The sequence below is a fragment of the Drosophila sechellia genome, chromosome 2L (genome assembly GCF_004382195.2).
Source record: "Drosophila sechellia strain sech25 chromosome 2L, ASM438219v1, whole genome shotgun sequence".
NCBI lineage: Eukaryota > Metazoa > Arthropoda > Insecta > Diptera > Drosophilidae > Drosophila > Drosophila sechellia.
The window spans coordinates 7,611,532-7,633,172 of NC_045949.1; the positions used below are offsets into that span (position 1 = coordinate 7,611,532).

At 41.6% G+C, this 21,641-nt stretch overlaps 2 protein-coding genes across 5 annotated transcripts; both read left to right on the plus strand.

The window, feature by feature from the left end:
- The first annotated feature begins 458 nt into the window (after window positions 1-458).
- LOC6611566 (probable DNA double-strand break repair Rad50 ATPase) lies at window positions 459-11,925 on the plus strand. Of its 3 annotated transcripts, XM_002036068.2 has the most exons (8): window positions 459-676; window positions 742-830; window positions 8,202-8,352; window positions 9,561-9,695; window positions 9,760-9,950; window positions 10,786-10,932; window positions 10,997-11,396; window positions 11,456-11,925. In XM_002036068.2, exons 1-8 carry the CDS (start codon window positions 617-619, stop codon window positions 11,606-11,608), a joined length of 1,326 nt encoding a protein of 441 aa, XP_002036104.1. In that variant the 5' UTR covers window positions 459-616; the 3' UTR covers window positions 11,609-11,925. The 3 variants fall into 3 exon arrangements, with proteins under 3 accessions (XP_002036104.1, XP_032583139.1, XP_032583140.1); XM_032727248.1 differs by lacking the exons at window positions 459-676; window positions 742-830 and adding an exon at window positions 2,491-3,152; XM_032727249.1 differs by lacking the exons at window positions 459-676; window positions 742-830 and adding an exon at window positions 7,902-8,012.
- A 1,910-nt stretch (window positions 11,926-13,835) lies between these two features.
- On the plus strand, window positions 13,836-20,772 carry LOC6611567. Of its 2 annotated transcripts, none has more exons than XM_002036069.2 (5): window positions 13,836-13,910; window positions 17,337-17,674; window positions 19,108-19,289; window positions 19,512-19,705; window positions 20,246-20,772. In XM_002036069.2, the coding sequence occupies exons 2-5, from the start codon at window positions 17,395-17,397 to the stop codon at window positions 20,439-20,441; spliced, it is 852 nt and encodes a 283-aa protein (XP_002036105.1). In that variant the 5' UTR covers window positions 13,836-13,910; window positions 17,337-17,394; the 3' UTR covers window positions 20,442-20,772. The 2 variants fall into 2 exon arrangements, with proteins under 2 accessions (XP_002036105.1, XP_032583337.1); XM_032727446.1 differs by having other exon boundaries at window positions 20,270-20,772.
- The last annotated feature ends 869 nt before the right edge of the window (window positions 20,773-21,641 follow it).

Here is a 21,641-nt window from a genome sequence, read left to right on the forward strand (position 1 = left end):
TCCATTTTGGTCACCGACTCTAAATCTCTCGATTGCATTAGCATATCGCTAATGCAGCCAACGCCAACATATGTCCAGGAATACCACTTCATTACAAATATTACCAATCCTTAAAATATTAGGAAATTTTAATTTTTTAAATTTTATTTGATATTTAAATAGTGGTAAAATAGTGGTTCATAATTTTATACATGTTAAGTTATACCCTCTTGGTAGAGTAATCCGCAATTGTATATATAAAATATATTTATTGATTCCATTAAGAAACGATAAGTAAATCAAACCACTTTCGCTTTTAAGTAGGGAAGCAATTCTACGTAATAAATTACAAAACATTTGAATATCAATAAAAATTGTTATAAGTTTAATTTTTTATAAGAGCTGTACATTTGTGGGGTAAAATTTCCTAAATTTAAAAATTTAACAACACAATTCCTTTCATTTAATAGTCAATTAAAGCTTTTGTCAAAGCAAAATCTTCAGTCAGTATACACAAATAACTAATTCCGTTTCAACCAAGCATACTTTATATTTTCAAGTACTATACTTGATGTGAAGAACTCCCTCTGAGAAGGAGAATCAGGCTTGGTTCAAGAAAGGATTCGAAGGATTCAAAATGGCACGCCTGGTGTTTACGGAGAAAGATCACAATGCATACGATCCCAAAAAGTATAAGGTAACAAATGCCGACTACTGTCCATAAAATGAGCAATAATCTCCAACTTGTATGTTCATCCAAAGGTGGTGCACAAGAACCACTGGCGACAGGTGAGCCTGCTGCTGCAGCCTTCCAACAAGAAGTGGTGGGAGGATCCCGATGTCATTGTTGCGTGAGTAGAGAACATTGAGCCACCAGCACAGTGGGCGGTGGGTGGTGGGGAAGTGGCAGTGGTTGGCACACGTGTGTCAGAATTCATTGCCGTCAAGTGCTTTTCGTGCTGTTTATGGCTACACTGAGAGAAATTCTTAGTATTTTGCATCAAATGAATAGGATTCAGTACTTAATCATCATGAGTTAAGTAGTGTAGAAATACATATGTATATCTTTGAAAAAGTACCCTAAAAATGTGAAAATCCTTGCCAAAATTTGGTTCTTTTCTCCTGTGCACTCGAGTTGGCCAATTGTTGGGTTCAGTGGCTCTGACACTGATTGGCGCCAATGCAGTGCGCTGCCATTCAATTAAGATTCTTGGCCACAGCCGCAGCCATAATATTTTATTGCATCCATCAAATTGTCAGACTTACACATAAAGTATTGGCCTGCCACACCCAGAAATATTTCCATGGCAATTAAATGTGCGATGGGGAAATATTCGCACTCAATTGCATCACATCGTCTGATAAGATTATTTATCACCAATCCATAAACTAATCCTTGGCCAAAAAATCTTCCTCGGCTTGAGTGGGTGGTGCTAATTTCCGGACAACGTTCAGTCACGCGATGCTAACGAAGCCATTGATAGATGGCTCAACTTCTCGAATGCAAATGAACACCCAGGGGAGCGAGGGGGAGCAAGTGCAGCCATCAGCTGTCGGCGAAACTTTGGCAAGTAATTGGGGAACAGGAGTGATGGAAACGGGAAATTGGCTTGGTTATTCTCACTGGGTCTTCGGAAAACTCACGTTTCGCGGGTTGACTTGCCTTTTTGGGGCGCTAAAGTCGGGAGTTGTGTGGCCCCAAGGTTAAGATCCTTGCCAGATATGGGGTAAATTGAAATTGAGCGGACTATGTCCTTAAAAAACTGCGCACTTTTGAGCATGTATAAAACAAATACCGAAAGTAAAGTTAAAATATCAGGGTTCTTAAATGCTCTATTGTGAAAGAACTTTTTCATTGAAACTATGGTGCTTTAGATAATTATGCAGCAAACATTTGTTGCATTTCTAAATCAATAGAAGAAAAAGCAATTGTAATGTATTCAATTTACTATTAAATTGCTATCTTAGTAGAGAATCCAGTAGAACGTCCCCATGCAGCGGAGTTACCCCTCGAAATGGGGCTAATGTCAAAACAGTGTGTGGTGGGGAAATCCATTGGGCTACCCCCCGCTCCATTAGCACGGGCTTCACTTGCCTTTTGTCTGGGCTGCGTATCCACAATCCACCCAAAAACAATCCCGAACGGGGTAATGAAAAGGCATTTGGGTGTGGGCAAAAAATACCATATAATACACCAATGCAATGCCGACACTTTGCGTGTTCAATAAAAAGGAAAGCGGCGGCAGGCGGAAAACGGTGTCAGTGCGAGGACAACGAAGAAGGAAAGTACTTAAGCGGCGCGTCACTCAATCAGAATGATATTATTTTTAATGGCGCAAAATGGATACAAAAAACAGAGCGAGTACGAGCGCGTGGCTGCCACGCAACGAACACGCCGACGGTGGTGGCGATGATCCCACCTAGAATCGGAATCACCACTAGAATCGTGTGCGATGGTGGCCATATAAAGTTCGGTCGTCGCAGGATGAGGACGAAGTTTTAAACGGAATCGGAAACTTAATTACATTTCAATTTGGGCCTAAACAAACTGTTCCGCATATGTCACTCACGGCCATGAAGTCTGATGCCGCCGGGATCGGAGTGGTGGGCGTGGGCGGAACTGTTGCACTATCCGATTCGCGAGAGTGGGCACCCCCGCCGCCGGGCAACCGATGTGCCACAGTGACTATGCTCCTGGCCCAGCGGATTGCACGCAACGCTTGCTGGTCAGTCGACGAGGAGCCCTCGTACAGTGCGAACAAGATGAACGTCTGGCAAACGCTGGAGTATCTCTCGGGGCTGAGTCTGCGTAAGAAGTACAACTACGAGGGCTTCTCGGACACCCAGAATGTGATCAGAACGCTCACGCCATCCTGGCGGCGCGATAGTTTTGCCGAGAAGGCCAAAGCCGAGGAACTGACTGGCGGAGCTGCTGCCTCGACGGTCAAGTACCCCGATGAGCGCTCCTCGAGTGCGCCCATCATTGCCATCCAGGATCCGGGCATAAGTACCAGCTTCCAGAGCAGTGATAACGTCGCCTTCGGCGTCCGTTCCAAGGCGAAAAGTCCATCTGGTCTTCGCAGGAAACATCGCAGCCGGAAGCGTAATACTCCACAGCTAGATCCCGAGTACGCTCTCTCGCCGGAGGATCTGCAGGACCTAGTCAAGTGCAAGTAAGAGTAATCCTAGAGATTTCAATTCGACTAAAAGTTTAGCTTAAACGGGAACGCTGTTTTCGCACAGTGCTTCAATTTATAATTATAAATAGAAGCAATTAATTTGATGCGATTTAAAAGAAATATCACTTAGAAATGCTGAAGTCATTTTTCTAAGTGTAACAATTCGTAAAAGCTTTTTGCAAAGCTTATCAGGAACAAAAACCATTGTGGGATATAATAAAATGATATCCAATACTCAAACCCTTGATTAGAATTCATATGAATTTGCATTGCAATACTTGCCTTTCATTAATACACATATTATAGTGCCCAAATATGTTTTAAAAAAATCACAAAATTTAAAAAAATGCATCTTATTCGATACTTTCTGTGTCACAACCAATATGAAGTGAATGACAGCAGGCAAAATGGAATTTGAAGTACAAAAACGTATTTTATGTTGCGACCTTCAGTCGAGAGAAAAATGCCACCAAGGAAACTAGCAATGCTGGTAAACAAAACTAACAGAAATTGAAAATGACGACAGCGGGAAAGTGCATTTATATTCCACCGAAGGTTACACACTAAGATTCTCAGATTCTCCAAGTTATTTCTTGGGGCTCTTTGGACACGAATCGCGATGCCGGAAGACGTTGCAATTAAAGTTGGCGGAGCAGGTGAAGGCACCCATCGTATAAGTGGGCGGACCGGAAATCAAATGACTTGCTGACGGGCTGAAAATGTGAATGGCATTAGTGCTGCCATTTTGGGTTCACAAATTTCAATTATTTTAAAATCATGAAATTGAACTATCAACTTCGAAATCATTTATTTTCTAAAATAATGAAGTAAAACATGAGCACAGCATGTTTTGCATTGCTAGGTCTTGGCATGATCTCTTTAGAGGCATCTCTGGCTAACACATAATGCGAGAACCAATGGCATCACACATGCAATGCCAAAGTTGAAATTTCGAACCTATTGGCCAACAAGAAATAAATGAAACCACCCAACCCACCGGTGACACCAACTCGATACAAAGTGTTTGCTCAATTTCCGCGCTACGAGTCGATTAGAGGAAATTATTGTATGTCTCGTTGGCATGAAACGCGGTCATAAAGCGAAATTGTTATCTGGTTTCACGGTAATGTGAGACTGCCTTCCACCACCCCCGGAATATCCAGCTCCCCATCCACTGCCCCCGTTTGGAAGACATCCATCGAGAAGTAGCCCGCCATTCCCTTGCGGAAAACTTTTACTCTGTGGTTCCGTGCTTAAACAAAGGGACACGGAAAAACGAGATCTAACGGTTAAATAAACACCGACAGTTGTTGGCCAAAAGCAAAGGACTAAGGGAAAATCCGAGAGTGAAATGGTTAGAACGAAACTGGCTTTTCAGTTCCCACGACACCTCAGAGTGGAAACCTTTAAAACTATTTCAATACTTTGGCTCTGATTGTCTGTTCAATTGAGTTAAATTTTTGGGATGGTAAAAAGTGCAGAGCGAAATAATGATCACATTTAAAGTCTGTTGGAGGTATCATAAATAAGGATGTGGCAACAGTTTCTCATCATCAATAGCTTATCTTTGATTTGTTGTACTGTACTTGCTAAGAAAACTCCGACTATCACATATCCTGTACTCAACGATAGCATCTCGTACCCACCATATTTTAAAACAAATCCGTAATTCCGAGTTCGTTAAGCTCAACTTCAGTTTTGATATACTCTTTGACCTATACTTAAGTATGCCCATTTCTCAGATTGACTTTGACCAATACCTTAAACTGTTGATCCCAAAACCACTGTCGAAGCTCACACTACGCTGTCAAAATATTGACATTGGTGTCGTGTCATTACGCCTAGCATTAAATGCTTTAACATGCGATGTGTGTGCCACACAGGACTCGAATACCGATTCGGATTCCGATCCGGAATCGGAATTGGAATCGGGGTTCTGGTGCCAACGCCTAGAAATCGTAAGACGCTGGGGAGCAAAGGTAAAAAGTGGGTTGGTACATTTTGTTCCACGTGCCACTCGACGCCACACACACGTGTGTGTCAACAATAAAGGACGAGGAGCGGCAGCCCAAGGAATCGAGTCCTGTGAAAAGGGCGCCACATTTGCCGGTTGACTTTGTCGAGTTCGGGTGAAAGTTCCGCAGGTTGTGTTCCCGCTCGAATTGGTGCGAAAATGAGGGAATAAAGTGAACACCTCTTCGACTTTCCTCACCTGTTATGGCTGGAAAATATTTAAGGGGAAAGAGGAGTAAAAAACACATGCCAATGATGAAGATCAATGTAGAGGACGACTTCCTCATCGACTTTGTGCAATGCACTCTGGAGCCGGAGGAGAGGTAAAAGCAAGAATTTAAATATTATTTGGATTAGAAGTGAAATTGTTAAGCTGATTAAAATATGAATGAAATCTTATGATTGCCGATAAAAAGAAAATCTTCTAATTATTTTATCCGATGAGCGGTTTTATTATAGGCCAATCGGAATCACATTTCAATATCAACACCTCCTCCAGCAGCACCTCCTTCTACAACCATATTTATTTCCCCAACTACGTGTTGCAATTATCAATTTTAATGGCCAAATGGCAGAAGACATAAATGTCAACGCTTTGGCAAATTTATGCACGTCTCTGGCATTAATTAGCGTTGCACCCCTGCAGGAGCTGAAGTCCTGCTTCCTGCTTCCTGCTTCCTGCTTCTTGCTCAACAACCCTGCATCCTTCGCTTGGGTTTTATGGCTCCTCTTCAATAGCCGATGACAGGAAACGGAAAGTCAAGGGTGTAAACTAATATGGTTCCTTGCTACGCTGCAAAATGCCGCTAATTAAGTCATAAATGTAATCAATGGGACTTTTCCACTCTGACACATTACGCCTATAAGAAAAAAGGAGTAATAGTGGGTTCTGCCAGAAGCGTTATTTATGAATTTAGGTATAATTAAACTGAGGAAAATAAATAAAACGAAATACAAAATAAGTGCACCCAAAACCATATGGATTAAAGATTATCAAACCAAACTTTGACTTCGAGATACAAAAATCGGAAGCTGCAAAGATTACACTATCATAATGCTGAATGTGGTGAACAAATTCCGCTTTAAAGCCATCGAATCCAATAAAGTCTGGCATATATAACCACCCAATAAATCATATTCATTGCACAGCACTTGCGGAATAAAGGAACCAACAAAAGCGAATACAAAAAGAAATAGACCCTTTTTTAATGCGTTATTGAGCCGACTAGTGCCACAAATGGCCAAAGGCAATCGGATATGCCCGTTAACCCACTCGGCGCCCACATACTACGCCCCAGCAAAAATGGGTTAATGACAGGGGAATCTCCCAGGTGGGTGAGCCGTAAATCATGGCCCGCCCGAACAATCGTGACAGCGGCGGATGCGACCGTTGCAAATGTCACGGGAGTTGCACTCGGGAAGTTTCGCGGAAGTTGCAATAAAAAGATGTGAACTATCGCAGGAACTATTACAAACGAAGGGGTTTGCTTGTTTATGGCGAGCGGGTCATAAATTGAGGCTTGCAACTTGGGGATTTTCTAGGGCACAGACATGACATACGGCTTTCTTACCGCAACCCCTTGGCCGACGGGGCGTATACGTAATTTATGCATGTAGCATGTGACATGAGCCGGGTTATTGATACGACGACAACACCCATTGATGTCCTGAAATTTCATTATCAATGTCAATGCCAACTGGGGAAGGATTTTACTTTCCTCACCTGCTTGTGATTGAAAATTGATTGAATTGAACTTTGATGACTTTGAACTATTGCCAGTTACGATTTTCATGGAAACATCAAAGACAACATTGTATCTGTTAAAAATGTGTTAGTCAGCTTGAATTGAACGATTTTTTATTGGGTGCTTGAGGAGGCAAAGCAATCATGACGCCGATCCAAGGTACCCCACAAGAAAGCCCCCAAATAACAGCAATCCCTATAAACTAACCCATCTAATTGTCAACTAAACGACAAGCATTAACAAGGACTGACTAATCCCATGAGGAATTTCGAAATCCGAACGAGTACGGGCTTATGTTTGTTAGATGAGTACACAAGTCTCATGACCTGCCCGCATTAAGTTGCTTTATAGCATGTAGAAATAAAATACCTATTTACCATATAGAACCGCAAAAAGAAAGAAGAAAGCAGGACCATGTGAGCCATTGCTAAAAAGCCTAGCGAAAGTCTGAAAGTCTGACAAGCCGAGACAGTCTTCCCCCGCCTTGCCCACCGCTCATCCATGAATCCGGGCAGCTCAGCTCCACCACCTCCGATGGATTCCCTACAATACGTCCCCATCCTGCCCTGCATGTCTAACATTACGCCAAAAAAAAATTTGGGGTGCTGGAAGGTGAGGTTTATATGGTTGTTGTTAGTGTTGTTGGCTGGTGTGCATATCACGTGAAAAATATAAGAAAAAGTTGGAAGAACAGTGGGTCATATCATATCATATCCTTTCTTAAAATATGATTTCATAAATATTATACCATATTTTATGTTTCGTTTAAAATTCATATCTATGAAGATCTATTATTATATATGTTTTCTAGCTATATCATAAGTTTTTTCTCAAATCTCATTACTTTCATAAAAGCCGTTTGGCCCATTGTTTTGGGAGCGGAGAAGTTGGAGAACGACTTCTTGTCCTTGTGTTGTCGGTTTCGGGTGTTTGGCAACCAAAATAATACACTGGCGGCAGTTGGCAAACGCAGCGAGTGAAAAGCGCTATAGTAACAGGCCGAGAATGCGGCCCGACCTCATTCGTTACCAACAGTTACAAGCGCTAAAACGCCTTCAGCGGACGACCCATGTGGGATTTTCCCACCTAGGTGTGGGTAAGTGTGGTGTGGGAATGTGGTGAAGGTTGAGCCCGTAATTAAGCGCAGAATTTACTGACTTACATTTTGGTAGAGCCATTAACATTGACTTGTCTCCCATTTGTTCTTTTCATTATGATTGCACACTTTTGTTCCATATCTCCACCAGAATTTTCCGCTCACCTTGCTCCAACTTTTCCGTTCCAGTTTCAATTTGCCGCGCATTAGCGCCCGCCTGGAGCGTCTGATGGGCACCAATGTGGTCAAGCTGACGGACCGGAGCTACATGAAGGAGCTGCGGGAACGGATCGACGAGGATTACCGCAAACAGCTGCTGTCCCGCATTCGCGCCCGGGAGGTAAGAATGTATACTTGCTTTTGGAGGCTCTAATCTGGGCGACCCAATTAGCCCCTGTGAATCCAAACACAAATGTGACCAATTTACTTGGCTGGTAATTTAATTTTCATAAAGTTTAGAAAGGGGAAAATATGGGGCGAGAGTCCTAAACAAATTTGTCGCCAGGGAGAGTCACGTAGAACATCTATCTTCGAGGGTGAGACACCGCCTTTTGATGGACTAACCCAGTCGATATCTTAAATATATCACTATTCAACAAATCTGGTTATTATTATTTCCTTCTCGAAACCATTTACATGTTATTATTGATGTTTATATTTTCTTTTAGTTTTTAAGACCTTAGCACCAGTATCTTAAAGTCCATAGATGTGTATCTTACACCATTTACTGCCTTACCCTTTTCAAGTTTCCCTTTTCACGGGAGCGCAGCGAAAGTGTCCCAAAGTTTTTCAATCACGCCGACACCGCCTACTTATTCTCTGTTTTCCAAGGGGGTGGGGCCAGGAGGCCAAAGCACAAACAATTGATTCCAATGAGCCTCCGACATGAAAATGGCAAATCCAAGCCGTCAAAGTAATAAAAATTAGACCAAAAGCCGAGTGGAAGGCACGGGGAGAGATAGCAAAAGTTGCCCTTTATGTCGGTGAGACATGCGAGTCTTCAAAACTATGAAGTACAAAGTGCTTCACTGCGGATACGAATACTTAGAGATCTGTCTGTCTGTCCGATGTGTCCTTAAATGCAATTGCAGTTTGAACTGAAGTTTGAAATGATACACAGTGCCTATGAAGTAAAGTTTTTTGACGCTTCCGATTGCATTTCCTTAGTCATTAGAGCGCAATGCGCAATGCGCGAAAAATAGAAACTAAGAACAGATGAAAGGTGTCTGGAAGTGTTGATGGGGTCTAGGAAATTGATATTTTGGGAACACCACAAACTTTGCCTTAGCCGAAAAAATGTGTAAACCACAAAGGGGCTTATACAAACCACTCACACTTTGCCACATTTTGCTTTCATATCAACCACAGACTAGCAGCTAATAAAGTTCAAACATTATCTTTAGGGCAACGGCTTGTTGTGCCATTAAACGATATTATAACCAAGAAAACTTAATCTTGGCTGGATTTTATTACAATTTAATTTCACTGCATAACATATTTACTAAGAACTAAAGTTAGTTTATTAAATACTTTGATTGTTGCTTGCAGTTAAAAGAAGTGGAGCGCGAACGTATGCTGATTATCGAGGGCAAGTCAGATGTGATACCAGACGAACTGGCCGACGATCCCATATTCATGGTCAACAAAGATGCCAACATGGAGATCCAAAAGGAGCGCTCCAAGGTAGGCTTGATTCCCCCGACTAGACATCAGTTTCGTTTTAACCCCTTTTTTTAATGCCAAACAGCTGAAGACCGCTCGCGAGAAGAACGCGGAGCGTTTGAAGCTGCAGGGCGTGAAATGGGAACGGGAGAGGCTTCAACATGCCGCCAAGGAAGCCGAACTGCTGGCCAAGAAACGCGAGCGGCAGCGCCAACAGAAATTGCTGGTGGAGCAGTACAGAACCGAGGATGCGGAGAGGGGAATGGATCTGCTGCGGTAAGTAACTTAAACTCCGGCGCCATTAAATGCCGGCAAAATTAAAAATGAATAACAATACATTATTCCTCGCTGACGCTCGGCGTCTTCTGGCGAAGCTTTTTATCCCCAACGAGTTGGGGCAACACAAAAAAAATGGGGGAGGCGCTAGCTGCATGTATTGTAAAAAGATGAACCCACTGGCTTAAACACGGCCTTCGGTGTGGGTGGAAAAATGTGGGTGCCGACAGAGAAATTCCAGCAAATCATAGACTGAGGTTAAATGCTCTAAGTTCCAGGAAAAGTTTTATTGTACAAGCAAGGAAAACTAACACAAATTCTTGGGAAAAAATGACCTCAAATGCAAAATATTGATTTCCATTTAAATGCATTAAAATATTGTGATTCTGAAGAAGATTCCCTTTTCGCGGAGTACATTCCGTTTTATTAGCTGTGGTTATAATAATACATTTAATGAGGCGGCTCTAATAAGGCATAGCATAAAAATTTATAAATAGATGAGCTAAATATTTTGGTGGCCAATTTATCTTTTATTGCTGCACATAAAAGTGCCAAAAATAACACTTCACAACTATGTGTTATCAATAACTCTTTGAAATAGTTCACAAAATTGGTAACGTTTGTTCGGGTGAATATTCAACTCTGTATGTGTTTAAAAAATCATTGTGTCCTTCGAAGAAAGGGTATCTCCAAATGATGATAAAAACGTTTCCCTTCCCAGGGCGCAATCTTAAACCCTGTTTCTTACTTCGCCATTAATATGCATGAGTTGAATGTTTAGTGGGTTCGCTTCAGAATGGAGGCTAATGAAAGGAAAACTTCCCCACTTTTCCAGCATCGAAAACGAAGACTGGCGGGAGTGCGAAAAGAGCCTGAAGGAGTTCCTCGAACAGGAGCGTGCCAAAATGAAGGAGCGTTCGCTGCGCATATCCCAGCCCTACTCCTCGGATCCCCAGGATATACAGAATATAGTCAAGGCCAGGTGGGGATTATACATGTTAATGTGCTACTGCCCTGATATAAACAAATATGTTGTCCATAATTAGGCAAAAGTTCCGGGAGACCGAGCTGCGTATTCGCAATCAGCTGGAGGACAAGCTAAAGGATGTCAAACTGGCGGTCACAACTCAACAGCTAACCGAACTTATCGAGGATGCCCATCGTTCCAGCGGGGAGATCATCATGCCACAAGAACCTTCGATGGAGGACGATCACTTCGAAGGCGGCGCAGTGCACTCCAAATATCTGGACGATGCCACCGATGTCTCTGAGGAGACGGTGATCAGCGAGGATGCCATCAGCCTGACGCTGGCCAAGCAGCAGTACGCCGAGGAACTGGAGGCCGAGATGGAGGACGAGTTCAATCGAGGTCTGCTCATCTCCAAGCAGCAGTACGACCAGCTGCGCTTCGAGGATGAGAAGATCGTGGCGCTCAGGAATGCCAAGGTGGGTCCATCAAAACGTTCATATTAATTTGTATTTTTATACCAATATGTTTCTTTCAGGATATTCGCGAGCTGTATCAACTGGCCGAGGAGATCATCATGGGTGAGAACTACGTGGAGGCACCGGAGGAGTGCGAGGAGGAGGCGGTGGTGGAGGAGCCGGACCTCGAAATCACCTCGGACCACGATGCCCTGGAGCCAGACAAAGCCTGATGAGAAGCTATAGAATGAATCCCTTTTTTTACGTTCGGTGGACATCGGCTGCACCAGATTTTAGCGAGTTCTACAATATTTGGCAAAATATTTGGTTTCCCATCCATGGGAGTCCAGATATTTCACCAAATTGTGCAAACATCAGTTAGGCTGGGGTACTCACAATTTGTTAAACGTCGGAAGAGGAAACTGTCACTCAATCTCAGCGTTTAGGTTGATAACTTGATAACTGACAATAGGGTTTAATTAAAGCTGTAACGACGTGATTGTGCCCACATGACAACAATAATAAAGCGGCCGAAAAATCCAAAAACAAACGCGTGAGTCAATTGCACATTTCACGCCCAACACCCGACAAGTATGCTACAAATATTTGCCCAGCGATACGGATATGCGTACGGGAATGATAGATATGCGGGCCAAATAGTGTTCTGAAAACCGAATCCTCGAAAGAAGATTGTACAGAAAACTAATTTGTTAAATGATAAGCTACGCTGAGTTTTCATGTGTATAATGATTTTTGAATAAAGATTTATTTTACCTTAAATATTAATTTTTAGAAATAAATGTATTTTATGTTCCATGTTCCATATATATACATATCATTATTATATATTATTATTATTTATATGACAGACATTTCTGTTTCCCAGAACACCAACCACAAATCTCAGAGTAATTAGCTGCGCTAATTTGTTTATCATTTTTGTTTGGCACGTCGGCACATGGCGAGATTGCATGTGCCAAACCAGAAGGGCGTGACGCATTGGGATGAATCGGTGGCCATTTGGGTGGGTGGACTTCGGACTGATGCAACTTAAGTCGCACAATCCGCTTGCCACAAGGAGCGTAAAGTATGAAGAAGTCGAGGAGAGCGAACGAAATAAATAAAGCCGACTATAAATAGCAGGTCCTGGCCAAAAATATGACTTTTGCCGCTACATGAGGAAGCCTCCGTCCAGTGCCACTTGCCCCTGCCCCCGAGCACTTAAACTTTTCAGCGGGCTATTATTGGTTTTCTCGGGGTAAGTGTCATCTTCTGTTGCCCCAGGCGATTTACAAGAAAACCCTATATATGCTTATTTTCCCGGCCCGCCTTTTAGGCCAAAACAACACGCTGTCACACACATACACACACTCAAAACAATAACGAAAACATCGAAGGATCGTTTGGATTGTCCTCCATTACTCACGGCAATTTCACATTAAAGTGTCATCTTTTTCAAGACCTGCGGGCTGCGACGGTTGTTGACATCCGACTGGATTGTCCAGACCCCTCAATTCCTTCTCTGCGATTGCCGTGTTCCACTGGATTTGCAGTTTAACTGGGAAGGGTGGACTATTGGCTGAGGCCATTGCCGTTTAAATTTAGGCAGCAAATGGAGAAGACTTCATTTTAAAAATAAACATTAGCTATAAATAAAAAATTAAATTTTTTTGTAATGAACGCCAATAGAAAAGTTCAACATTTACAGACTTCAAACCCTTTCGAATTAAATTTTATTTGCTTACCACAATTTTTTATCTTTTTCCAGTATTTATCAGTCTGACTGATAGGCTATATCATCATCGATCTATAAATATAATCGTTGCCTAATTCATAAGTACACCAATATGACAATACCATTTTGCACTGGAATATGAGAATGCAATTACATTTAGCCGATTCGCTGGAATTTACAAATACATTTCCAAACTACCGACCTGCAGGGATCTCCGCAGCGTCATGCCTGGCAGGTCCTTTGAGGAACGTTGAGACCTCCCACAGAACGGCGAGATTCCGAGAAACGAGTGACCCGGACTATGCAGAATAGGTTTCCGTAAACAGAGCTGTCAACAAAGGCTTCTATCCAACCCACCCCGCAGATAATTTATCACCTTGCCCCGTGACGTCCTTTCGCGACTTGTTGCCTACTTAGCGGCGCATATCTTGATCCTGCTGAATAATTGCCAGCGACATTATTCATTCGCGAATATCGCCGTAGCAGGCGCTAAACTTTTTAAATGTCCCCAAAATATTTCATTGATAAAAACGGCGGTGGCTTCGTTTTCCAAGGAGGAGTGGCCAGTGAAAGCTTGCTTGAAGCTTTTACGCAGTTTTTGGCGCCTTCACATCGGCTCGTTGAAATCGACGTACTCGTCATCTGCCGACGATGGCGACGAATCGGATTCAACTTCGGATGCGGCCTTATAAAAGGAAGCGGCTCCGCGAGTCAACCACGCAGTGTTCAACAAGTAGTAGGTGCAACAGTTGACAGAATTCCGATTCTGATTCAAACGGTTTCCAGGAATATATTTTAAAGTGAGTGTTAACGGTGTGTTTCGAATATCAGTCACGCCAAACTCTTTAAGAAGTTTCCCAAAAATATCTTGTGGTCTGTGTTTAATTTGAGCCAGTTGATTTCATAAAAAGGATAACAAAACGTGACGTGAAATCTTAGTAATTCCGTCGCTTTCGTCATCAATTACAGTGTCGTCAATGAAACTCGAAATACGCGCGTAAAAAAATAAATAACAATTAGTGGACGCATCTTAAATATGCCAGATAAGAACAGAATAACTATTATATTTCTAACTGTTAAGTGCATTCGTTCTTAATAATACAGAAAAATGTTTAAGGCAAAGAAAAGCAACGATTATATGCCAGCTAAAACTTAATTCATTGCCTTTTTTAAGTAAATTATTTTGTTTTACTTCTTCTTTTAAATTGTATCAGAAGATACTTAACCCAAAACTAGCATCGGCTTAAAACTAAAAAAAACTCTAAAAAGACACAGCTTAAGCATTGTAAGTTCTCTTTAAAAATAAAAATAAAATTTTCTTCTATTAATACACCAATCCTTTTTACAAGAAAAATCCATCCATATGTTTAATTTTTTCTATTATACTAATAATAATTTTTTTTCGATTAAAACTCTAAAGTTCAGCCTTTTTAAACATAGAGCATCACAGTTGAACTAGACAGTTAAATTTAAAAATTGATTGCTTTCCAACTGGTGAGCTTAAAATTTTTGAGAAATTGGTTTTAAGGTTGCTCAGGACAGCATTCCATAAATACTTTATCAATGTCAATAACTCAAGGAATTCCCACCAATGCCAAACACAAATGTCAAGCGTAAATAAACCAATGAAAATCTAGCAGAAACAAATAGAAGTAAGCATCAATATTTGTTGGCCCCGACCTCGTTCTCTGTTTCAAACCCCTTAAGTTCCACGTGCAAAAATTCCTGACAATCGTGTAGAAATTTAAAAAAAAAAAACATAGAATCAATCAAAAGCATTGAACGCATTCCAATGCCGTTTTCATGTCATAAAAATTCAGCATCCCACTGGAAATTCATAAATACTTATGAATTTTATTGGAATTTCTAGGCTAGCACCTTTTTTGATTTTTTTTTTGGTTTGGCCCAAACACTTTGTGTAACCTTTTGTGTGCAAATTTTGACATATATCCCAGATGGCCGAATCTAATAAGTAGAAAAGTTATGTAATGTCCTGCCCAGGATGGTTACGTACGTAGACCGTGTCTAATTGGCCGTACTTCGGCGACAAAATGTCAGATGCACTTGACCAACACCCATTTCCCAGACGTATTTTCCACATCCTTAGCCCTAATTAAGCAGTTTTTCCACCACAAATGTCAGGTGGTACGTAGGCGAATATAGTGGCGCAGATAAGGCCTATGAAAATTCCTTTGGGTTCGGGTCCGTTTCAGTTACACTTCAACTCAATTTAGCAATTAGCCGTGCGGTTATTGCGAAAAGGAAAACAGGCGACGGGTAAAAATGAACGCACAATTATATATGGGTTCCTGAAACTTCCCTCGCCTCCAAATTAATTTCATTTTACCTTGGGGACATCGCCAACCAGGGTGAAGTCCCATCTTTTGCTTTTTTCCTCTCTGTTTTCTTTTTTTTGTGCTCTTTCCACTTTTTGACACTGTGTCAACAAGTTAATTAAGGCATTTTAACAACGATTCGTGTTTACTTTGTTTACTTATACTTATCGTTCTCTCCGCAGCAAATTCGAATAAGTTGTGCTTTCCCAAAAATAACTCCAAAGTGTCGCCCACTTAAGTGAGTGCCAATAAAAGAGGAGTAATTGAAAAAGTTTTCTTGCAGGAAATGCCCGAAGAAATTGCAATTTATTTTCCAAATTAGCAAAAAAAAAAACATCAAAATCTCAATGCACTTAAAGACTTAAATCTACGAGACGAAAATTTTCGCAAATATTTTGACAAAGTTGCAAATTTTCAATAGAATTTAATCAAAACGTGACGAAAAGTGAAAAGAAAATCATCTACAGAGAAATTTCTCTTTCTCCGAGCAATTTTAATGAACCAAGTGCAACCTTCTCTGTTTTTTGAGAAGGCGTGACAGAGTTGATTTGCTTGATTGATTTATGTGGTTAACTAGCCATATAAATTGAGCTAATTTCAATTTATTTATCTGTGAGGTAGAAAAGATTTTCTGGCAAATAATTTAATTGGGTTTAGGTGTATATTCAATATTATTAAATATTATAATATTATAATTAACTTAAAATTCATAGAATTATGTAAAACAACATAATTCCTTAAAAAAAGCAAGGACGCTTAAACTTTCGCAGCAAACAGCGCTTTATTTATAAACCAAATACTTAATTAATTAATGAACTTGGGATTTCTTGGCGAAAATCTTCACACTTTTTTTTGTCGAAATTTGTCTTAGGCATACATTATGTTCAGTTGCTTGGGCAGACAAATTAAGCCGATCCTAGACATCTCAACCAGCGAGACCGCAAGTGCCAAAAGTTCCAGGCAACTCATTTATATTGCTCGTCAAGCGGATGTTTTTCAAACGCAAAAAAAATGCAATAAAGGCGGCGGGTTTCCCCAAAACCCCAACATCCAGGGTCCTCGGCTAATGGGCTGAAAATACGCTGCGAAGGAGTTAAGCCCACTCGCCCACGTCGGTGACGTCCCATCCTTAATTAAATGAAACCACAAAGCGCACAGAGAGGGCCCAGTATGAACCTCGCGATGCAGTACCTGACATAAAAAATATTTACAAAAGCACAGGAACACCTAGGGCACAGTGGTGGAAATCTATATTAAAAGTCATAGCATTCTTATCAATTGCAATTAGAAACATTCTTCGTTGAAATCTACAAGAATGATGGAAAAGCTTTCATTCTACAAGTAAATATAATGTTTTTGGCTTGGTTTAAATGAAGAATTGGGCAGATTTGAATATTTTTATATTTTTCTAAAAGTTGAATTGTTTAGTTTATACTTTATAAACATCTTAATGCAACCGTCTTTGTTATTAACTATTTGTCCACAAAGCACAAAAGCTTAAATGTAAAAAATGCATAAATAATGGCCTTAGTTAGTGGTAAAATAATAGCATTTGAGTGCCCATTTGCCCCACGGTTCTTCGCGCGAAGAAAGATTAAGCAGAAGCGTAAAAACAAAAGACCCAGAATCAGCCGCCAAGTTATCCAAGAGACGCCCTTTTGACGTTTGGCACCCACCACCCATTTCTCCAGTGTTCCTCGCGGTTCTCCTCCTTTTGGCGGGGGTTTCTTGGTTGCTTGCGTGTTTATCTGAGTATTGTTTGCTTGAGCACAAAGAGACGCCCACACGCACGGCATAATGGGGCGGATGGGGGTAGGTATCCATCCCATGGCCGTGGTAGTGACGGTAATTACCCTCTTGTACAAACATCTACGCTTTTTTGCCTTCCAGAGACGTCCACATCGACAACGACCCGCGCACTAATCTCGAGCTCATCCGCAGAGGCTGTATGAACATGAAGCCTGACATCCTAGCGCTCTGCATCCTGGCTACCACGATTCTGTGCAGCAGGACGCGTCACGTCGCCGGCTTCCTGACTGCGCAGTACACCGCCAGCGGAGGAGCACGCGGAGCACACGGTGCCAAAGTGGGTGACCACCAGGGCGTGGCGTCCGGACCACAACGTCTGCATTTGCCCATTCTAGCGGTCGGGGGCGGACCCGTTCGTCAAGGACCCGCTTTGCCCGTCCTGGAGGCCCAGGAGCGAGCTGTTTACGATCCCGGCGATGGTGAGTCATAAACATCCCTATTACCGCTTTCCTTGCCATAGTGGACTTCCCGGGCATCAGCTAATCCCCAGTCGAATTAAAAGGATAGCAACTGCATCCAAAGACCAGTTCAATTAAATTGTTATCGGGTTCTTTTTGAATGCGAAGACGTAATCGTGGTCAAGGTGAATCCTATAACCAAGCTATTCCATCGCCGTATTAAAAATATAAAGGCCTTAGTTATATTAACCAAATTAATAGGCAAATACAAGACAAATACAAAGGAAATAGAAAAACAAGATGAAAAATAACAGAAATAATTAATCTTCTCTGCTATTTTCCTAAAATATTGTTAGTCGCAATTTTTGACATTTAATGGCAGTTATGGCCTCTTATTTACCATACTCCTCACCTGAACACATGATTACGTTCAAAATTTTTGCTTGCCGACTTTTAGGCGACCCATTCGAAAGGGGTGGACCAAGAGTTAGGGTGACCCATGTGCGTGCACTTAGCCGTAACCGCCGCCCACCATCTCTAATGGCCATGGTGACCGCTCGCTGAACATTTTCGGTCAGTGCACAATTTTTCAAGTGCCTCACATTGTTGGCCATCGCTCAATATGGAGCATGTGTTTGTTTGTGCCGAGCACTTAACACGCCCACCAAACTGCCGGGGATAGATTTTCAAATTTGTTGACGAATTTGATTCGACGTTTGCGTTTGGCGTTGCTAGAACCTACCTTCCACCAACCCGCAATAAAAAGTCATATCCGATTTTCAATAAGCGAACTTGTTTTCCAAGTGATTTGATAGATAGGTAAATGGATTGGAAATTTAACGAATATCGATTTGGGTTGAGTTGGTAACATTTGAATTTCTGGGCATTGCAGGTGATCTTATAAAAGAAAAATTTAAATTTATTTCTCAAAAATGTTTTTTTCACATCAGGAGTCCTTAAATGTAAAGCTGTAAATGCTTTGGGTTCATGGGAGTCGCCTGTCTGCGGCTCTTTGAAAAGACATCGAGTGGACTGTGATGATGGGCAGACTGGATGCCAAATGCGACAAAAGGCAGTCAAGGAGTTGCAGTGCCTGTTGACTTGACTGACGGACGTGGTCGAAAAGCCGAGAAGGCGCGGGGGGTAAAGGAATGCTGTGGCCATAAACTCATTGCCGCCAGTCAATTTCCGCCAGTCCATTGAAACGACAGAAGTGCCGGGGGGAAAACACGTTCCAGCCAACCAGGACAGACAGACAAACAAACTATTCAAACTTTCAAATATCAAGCGGCGGAAGTTTCCGATGGCAAGGAGCAGGAGTCGGGGATTTAGGTGGGAGTGGAAGTGGAAGTGGAAGTGGGCATGGGAATGGCGTGGTTGTGGTCGGATTAGCGGCAGCTTGAATAAACATTCAAATCGCAAATAAGGTTTTTGGCTTGCTCATTTCACGGCAGAATTACTCCGCGCCCAGGAGCTCGGATTGGCAGTGGTTCCTCAAGGCCCCGACCACGCCGATGCGGTGTACAACGAACTCGAGCTGGCCAGCAAGTTCGAGGTGCTCAAGAAGATGGAGGAGGATTTGCGGGCCGAGCAGGAGCTGGTGGACAAATCCGCTTTGCTCATGAAAATGCTGGAGGTGAGTGCAAAGACAGGCTGGCGAAATTTCGATGAAAATGTTAAAAAATACACAGTAAATTAAATTTAAACAAATATTATGATAAACTTCAAAGTAGCTTAAAAATAAATTTTTAAGTAATGTGTACTTCAGTGATTATATTTATAATTTTTATTATATCTTATAAAGTAATAGATTTATTTTTAACACAACTTATTGAACTATGTGCATTTTTTCGCTCAGGATCCCTCATTGGAAACCTTGCCCTTGGTGTACGTGGAGGAGGAGGAGCCGGAGGCCGTGATTCCTTCCGGCGGAGCCGAGGACTACGCCGACTTGGAGAACGCCGTTCAGGATTTGGTTTTGGGCCAGAGCAAATCCAAGCGTTCGCGCTACTATCGAAGGTATCCGTGGAAGCGCCACAACAAGAATCGCGGGTAGGTTGCCTTTCTATATTTAAACATTATTCACACCAATCCGAAAATCCACCAAGCACTGTACTCAGCTCCATTGACTGCTAATTACCCGTACCCACTTTTCATTTGTAGTTAGTAAATGTTGTCAGTAGTCTTTATGCAGTATTAAGTACCATATACTTAGAGTTTAAAACGGAACTCCTAAAATTGCCAATTTAAAAACGTCTGCTTGGGAATGCAAAGATTTAATTTCAAGTAAAAATGTGATAAATTCAATTGCGACGAATTGACGTAAATCAAAAGCATGACCCTAGAAAATAATGCAAATAATGGCAATTTCAGGAGCATCCTTACCGCCCTCCACCCACCAGTAGTAGTCCATTGAATTCGAACAACTTACTGTAATGCATTTATCAGAGTCTCTTTAGGCCCGAAAAGGCGCCCAGACACCAAACACCCAGAACTCCCCACCGCCCACTGAGAGATCGATTATTGATTACTGATTACTGATAGCCGAAGCGTGAACGATTTTGCTAACTACATAACCATTACCATTATCAGTTCTTACATGAATTCTATCAACAGCAACTATGAACCGGAATTGCGTTATGCCTGCACACCTAGTAAGGAGGATATATTCAAGCTGCTGGTCAATCTGCACGAGAATCGCAAGGGCAATCACAGCAAGACGGTTAACTTCTGCAACCGGAAGCGTCCGGCCAAGGCGGTCTTCACCAACATTAGGTTCCTGGGCTAAGGCACAGGATCTGGGATCTGGAAGCCATTAGACCACACATACAGACACGACACTGACAGACACATATGTATACCAAGCATCAATTGTACATTGCTGACAAAGTCGAGCGCCAAACTGGAGAACAACAAGCACTAACAATTAGCCTAACTAATTTACTAACTACTTAACTACCCGGCTAAACGAGCTAAACGAGCTGAACTAAAAATACTTCGTTATCTCGCTGGGCTAGAGACCCTTGTGAGCCTCCCCTAATTCCAATTGTAGACAATTAAAAAACTTTTATAACTCTCAATGTGTTGTATATACTAACGAAATAAACAAAGTTATAGTAGCTCGTTCCGTTTGTTAATTTCATTGTGGTCGTTACGTGTGCTAATCCAAACAATTCCAAAACGTTGCCATATCACTCTAAAGTCTCGTAACGTCTTCTCGGTCCATTAAACTAGTATTATAATGAGATAAATGGATCCAAAGTCCCCAACGCTACATCAGTGTGTATATACGAGAATATTGAAAATGTGTGTATTAATATAAATGTGTACGTGTTATCTACTTACTAACTGAAACTATCTTTAATGTAAAGTCGAGAAGTATACATATATATTTCAAATAAACTTATGAAATACTATTATTCGTATGCAATTAAATGGTGATAAGGCGTTTTCAATTGACGTAAAGGGTTTGATTGAGCATTTCCTTGCATATCATCTTTTATCATTGATACTATTCGCAAAATAAATGGTCAACAGAATCTTATAATCATTTATTAAAATATAAGGACTAAGCAAGCTGAGTTAACTAAACATGTCTCAAAATACAATATAACATCAATTAATCATCATATATTTGAAGAGTTAATCTACTCTTCTACTACATTGTGAAATGTTTATGTACAATTGGAGAATGAAGCTATTTCTTTGGTGAAATTAGTGCTAGCCAATTGGATAGATCTTCCATAGTTTGTCACTTCCACAACAACTCCGACTCATTGTTTATCCCACATAAGTACTGCGATTGTAAATGGAACCACCTGCCTGCGGAAGTGCGAAAGCGCCACCCTGACATTGAGATTGAATGGTGCCGAGATTCTCGGCCAACTATTGCTCAGTGTTTGCTGAGACAACAATGTGGCGACGTGGTTATCTATTTGGAAAGCATCTGTATCTGTGGATGACAACGGCGGGGGAATTGCGATATGAA

Coding starts and splice junctions, on each gene's coding strand:
- LOC6611567 (XM_002036069.2), top strand. CDS start 17,395: ATGAACATGAAGCCTGACATCCTAGCGCTCTGCATCCTGGCTACCACG. Junction 17,675..19,107: donor TGTTTACGATCCCGGCGATG/GTGAGTCATAAA, acceptor ATTTCACGGCAG/AATTACTCCGCGCCCAGGAG. Junction 19,290..19,511: donor TGCTCATGAAAATGCTGGAG/GTGAGTGCAAAG, acceptor TTTTTCGCTCAG/GATCCCTCATTGGAAACCTT.
- LOC6611566 (XM_032727248.1), top strand. CDS start 2,539: ATGTCACTCACGGCCATGAAGTCTGATGCCGCCGGGATCGGAGTGGTG. Junction 9,951..10,785: donor AGGGGAATGGATCTGCTGCG/GTAAGTAACTTA, acceptor CCACTTTTCCAG/CATCGAAAACGAAGACTGGC. Junction 10,933..10,996: donor CAGAATATAGTCAAGGCCAG/GTGGGGATTATA, acceptor GTCCATAATTAG/GCAAAAGTTCCGGGAGACCG.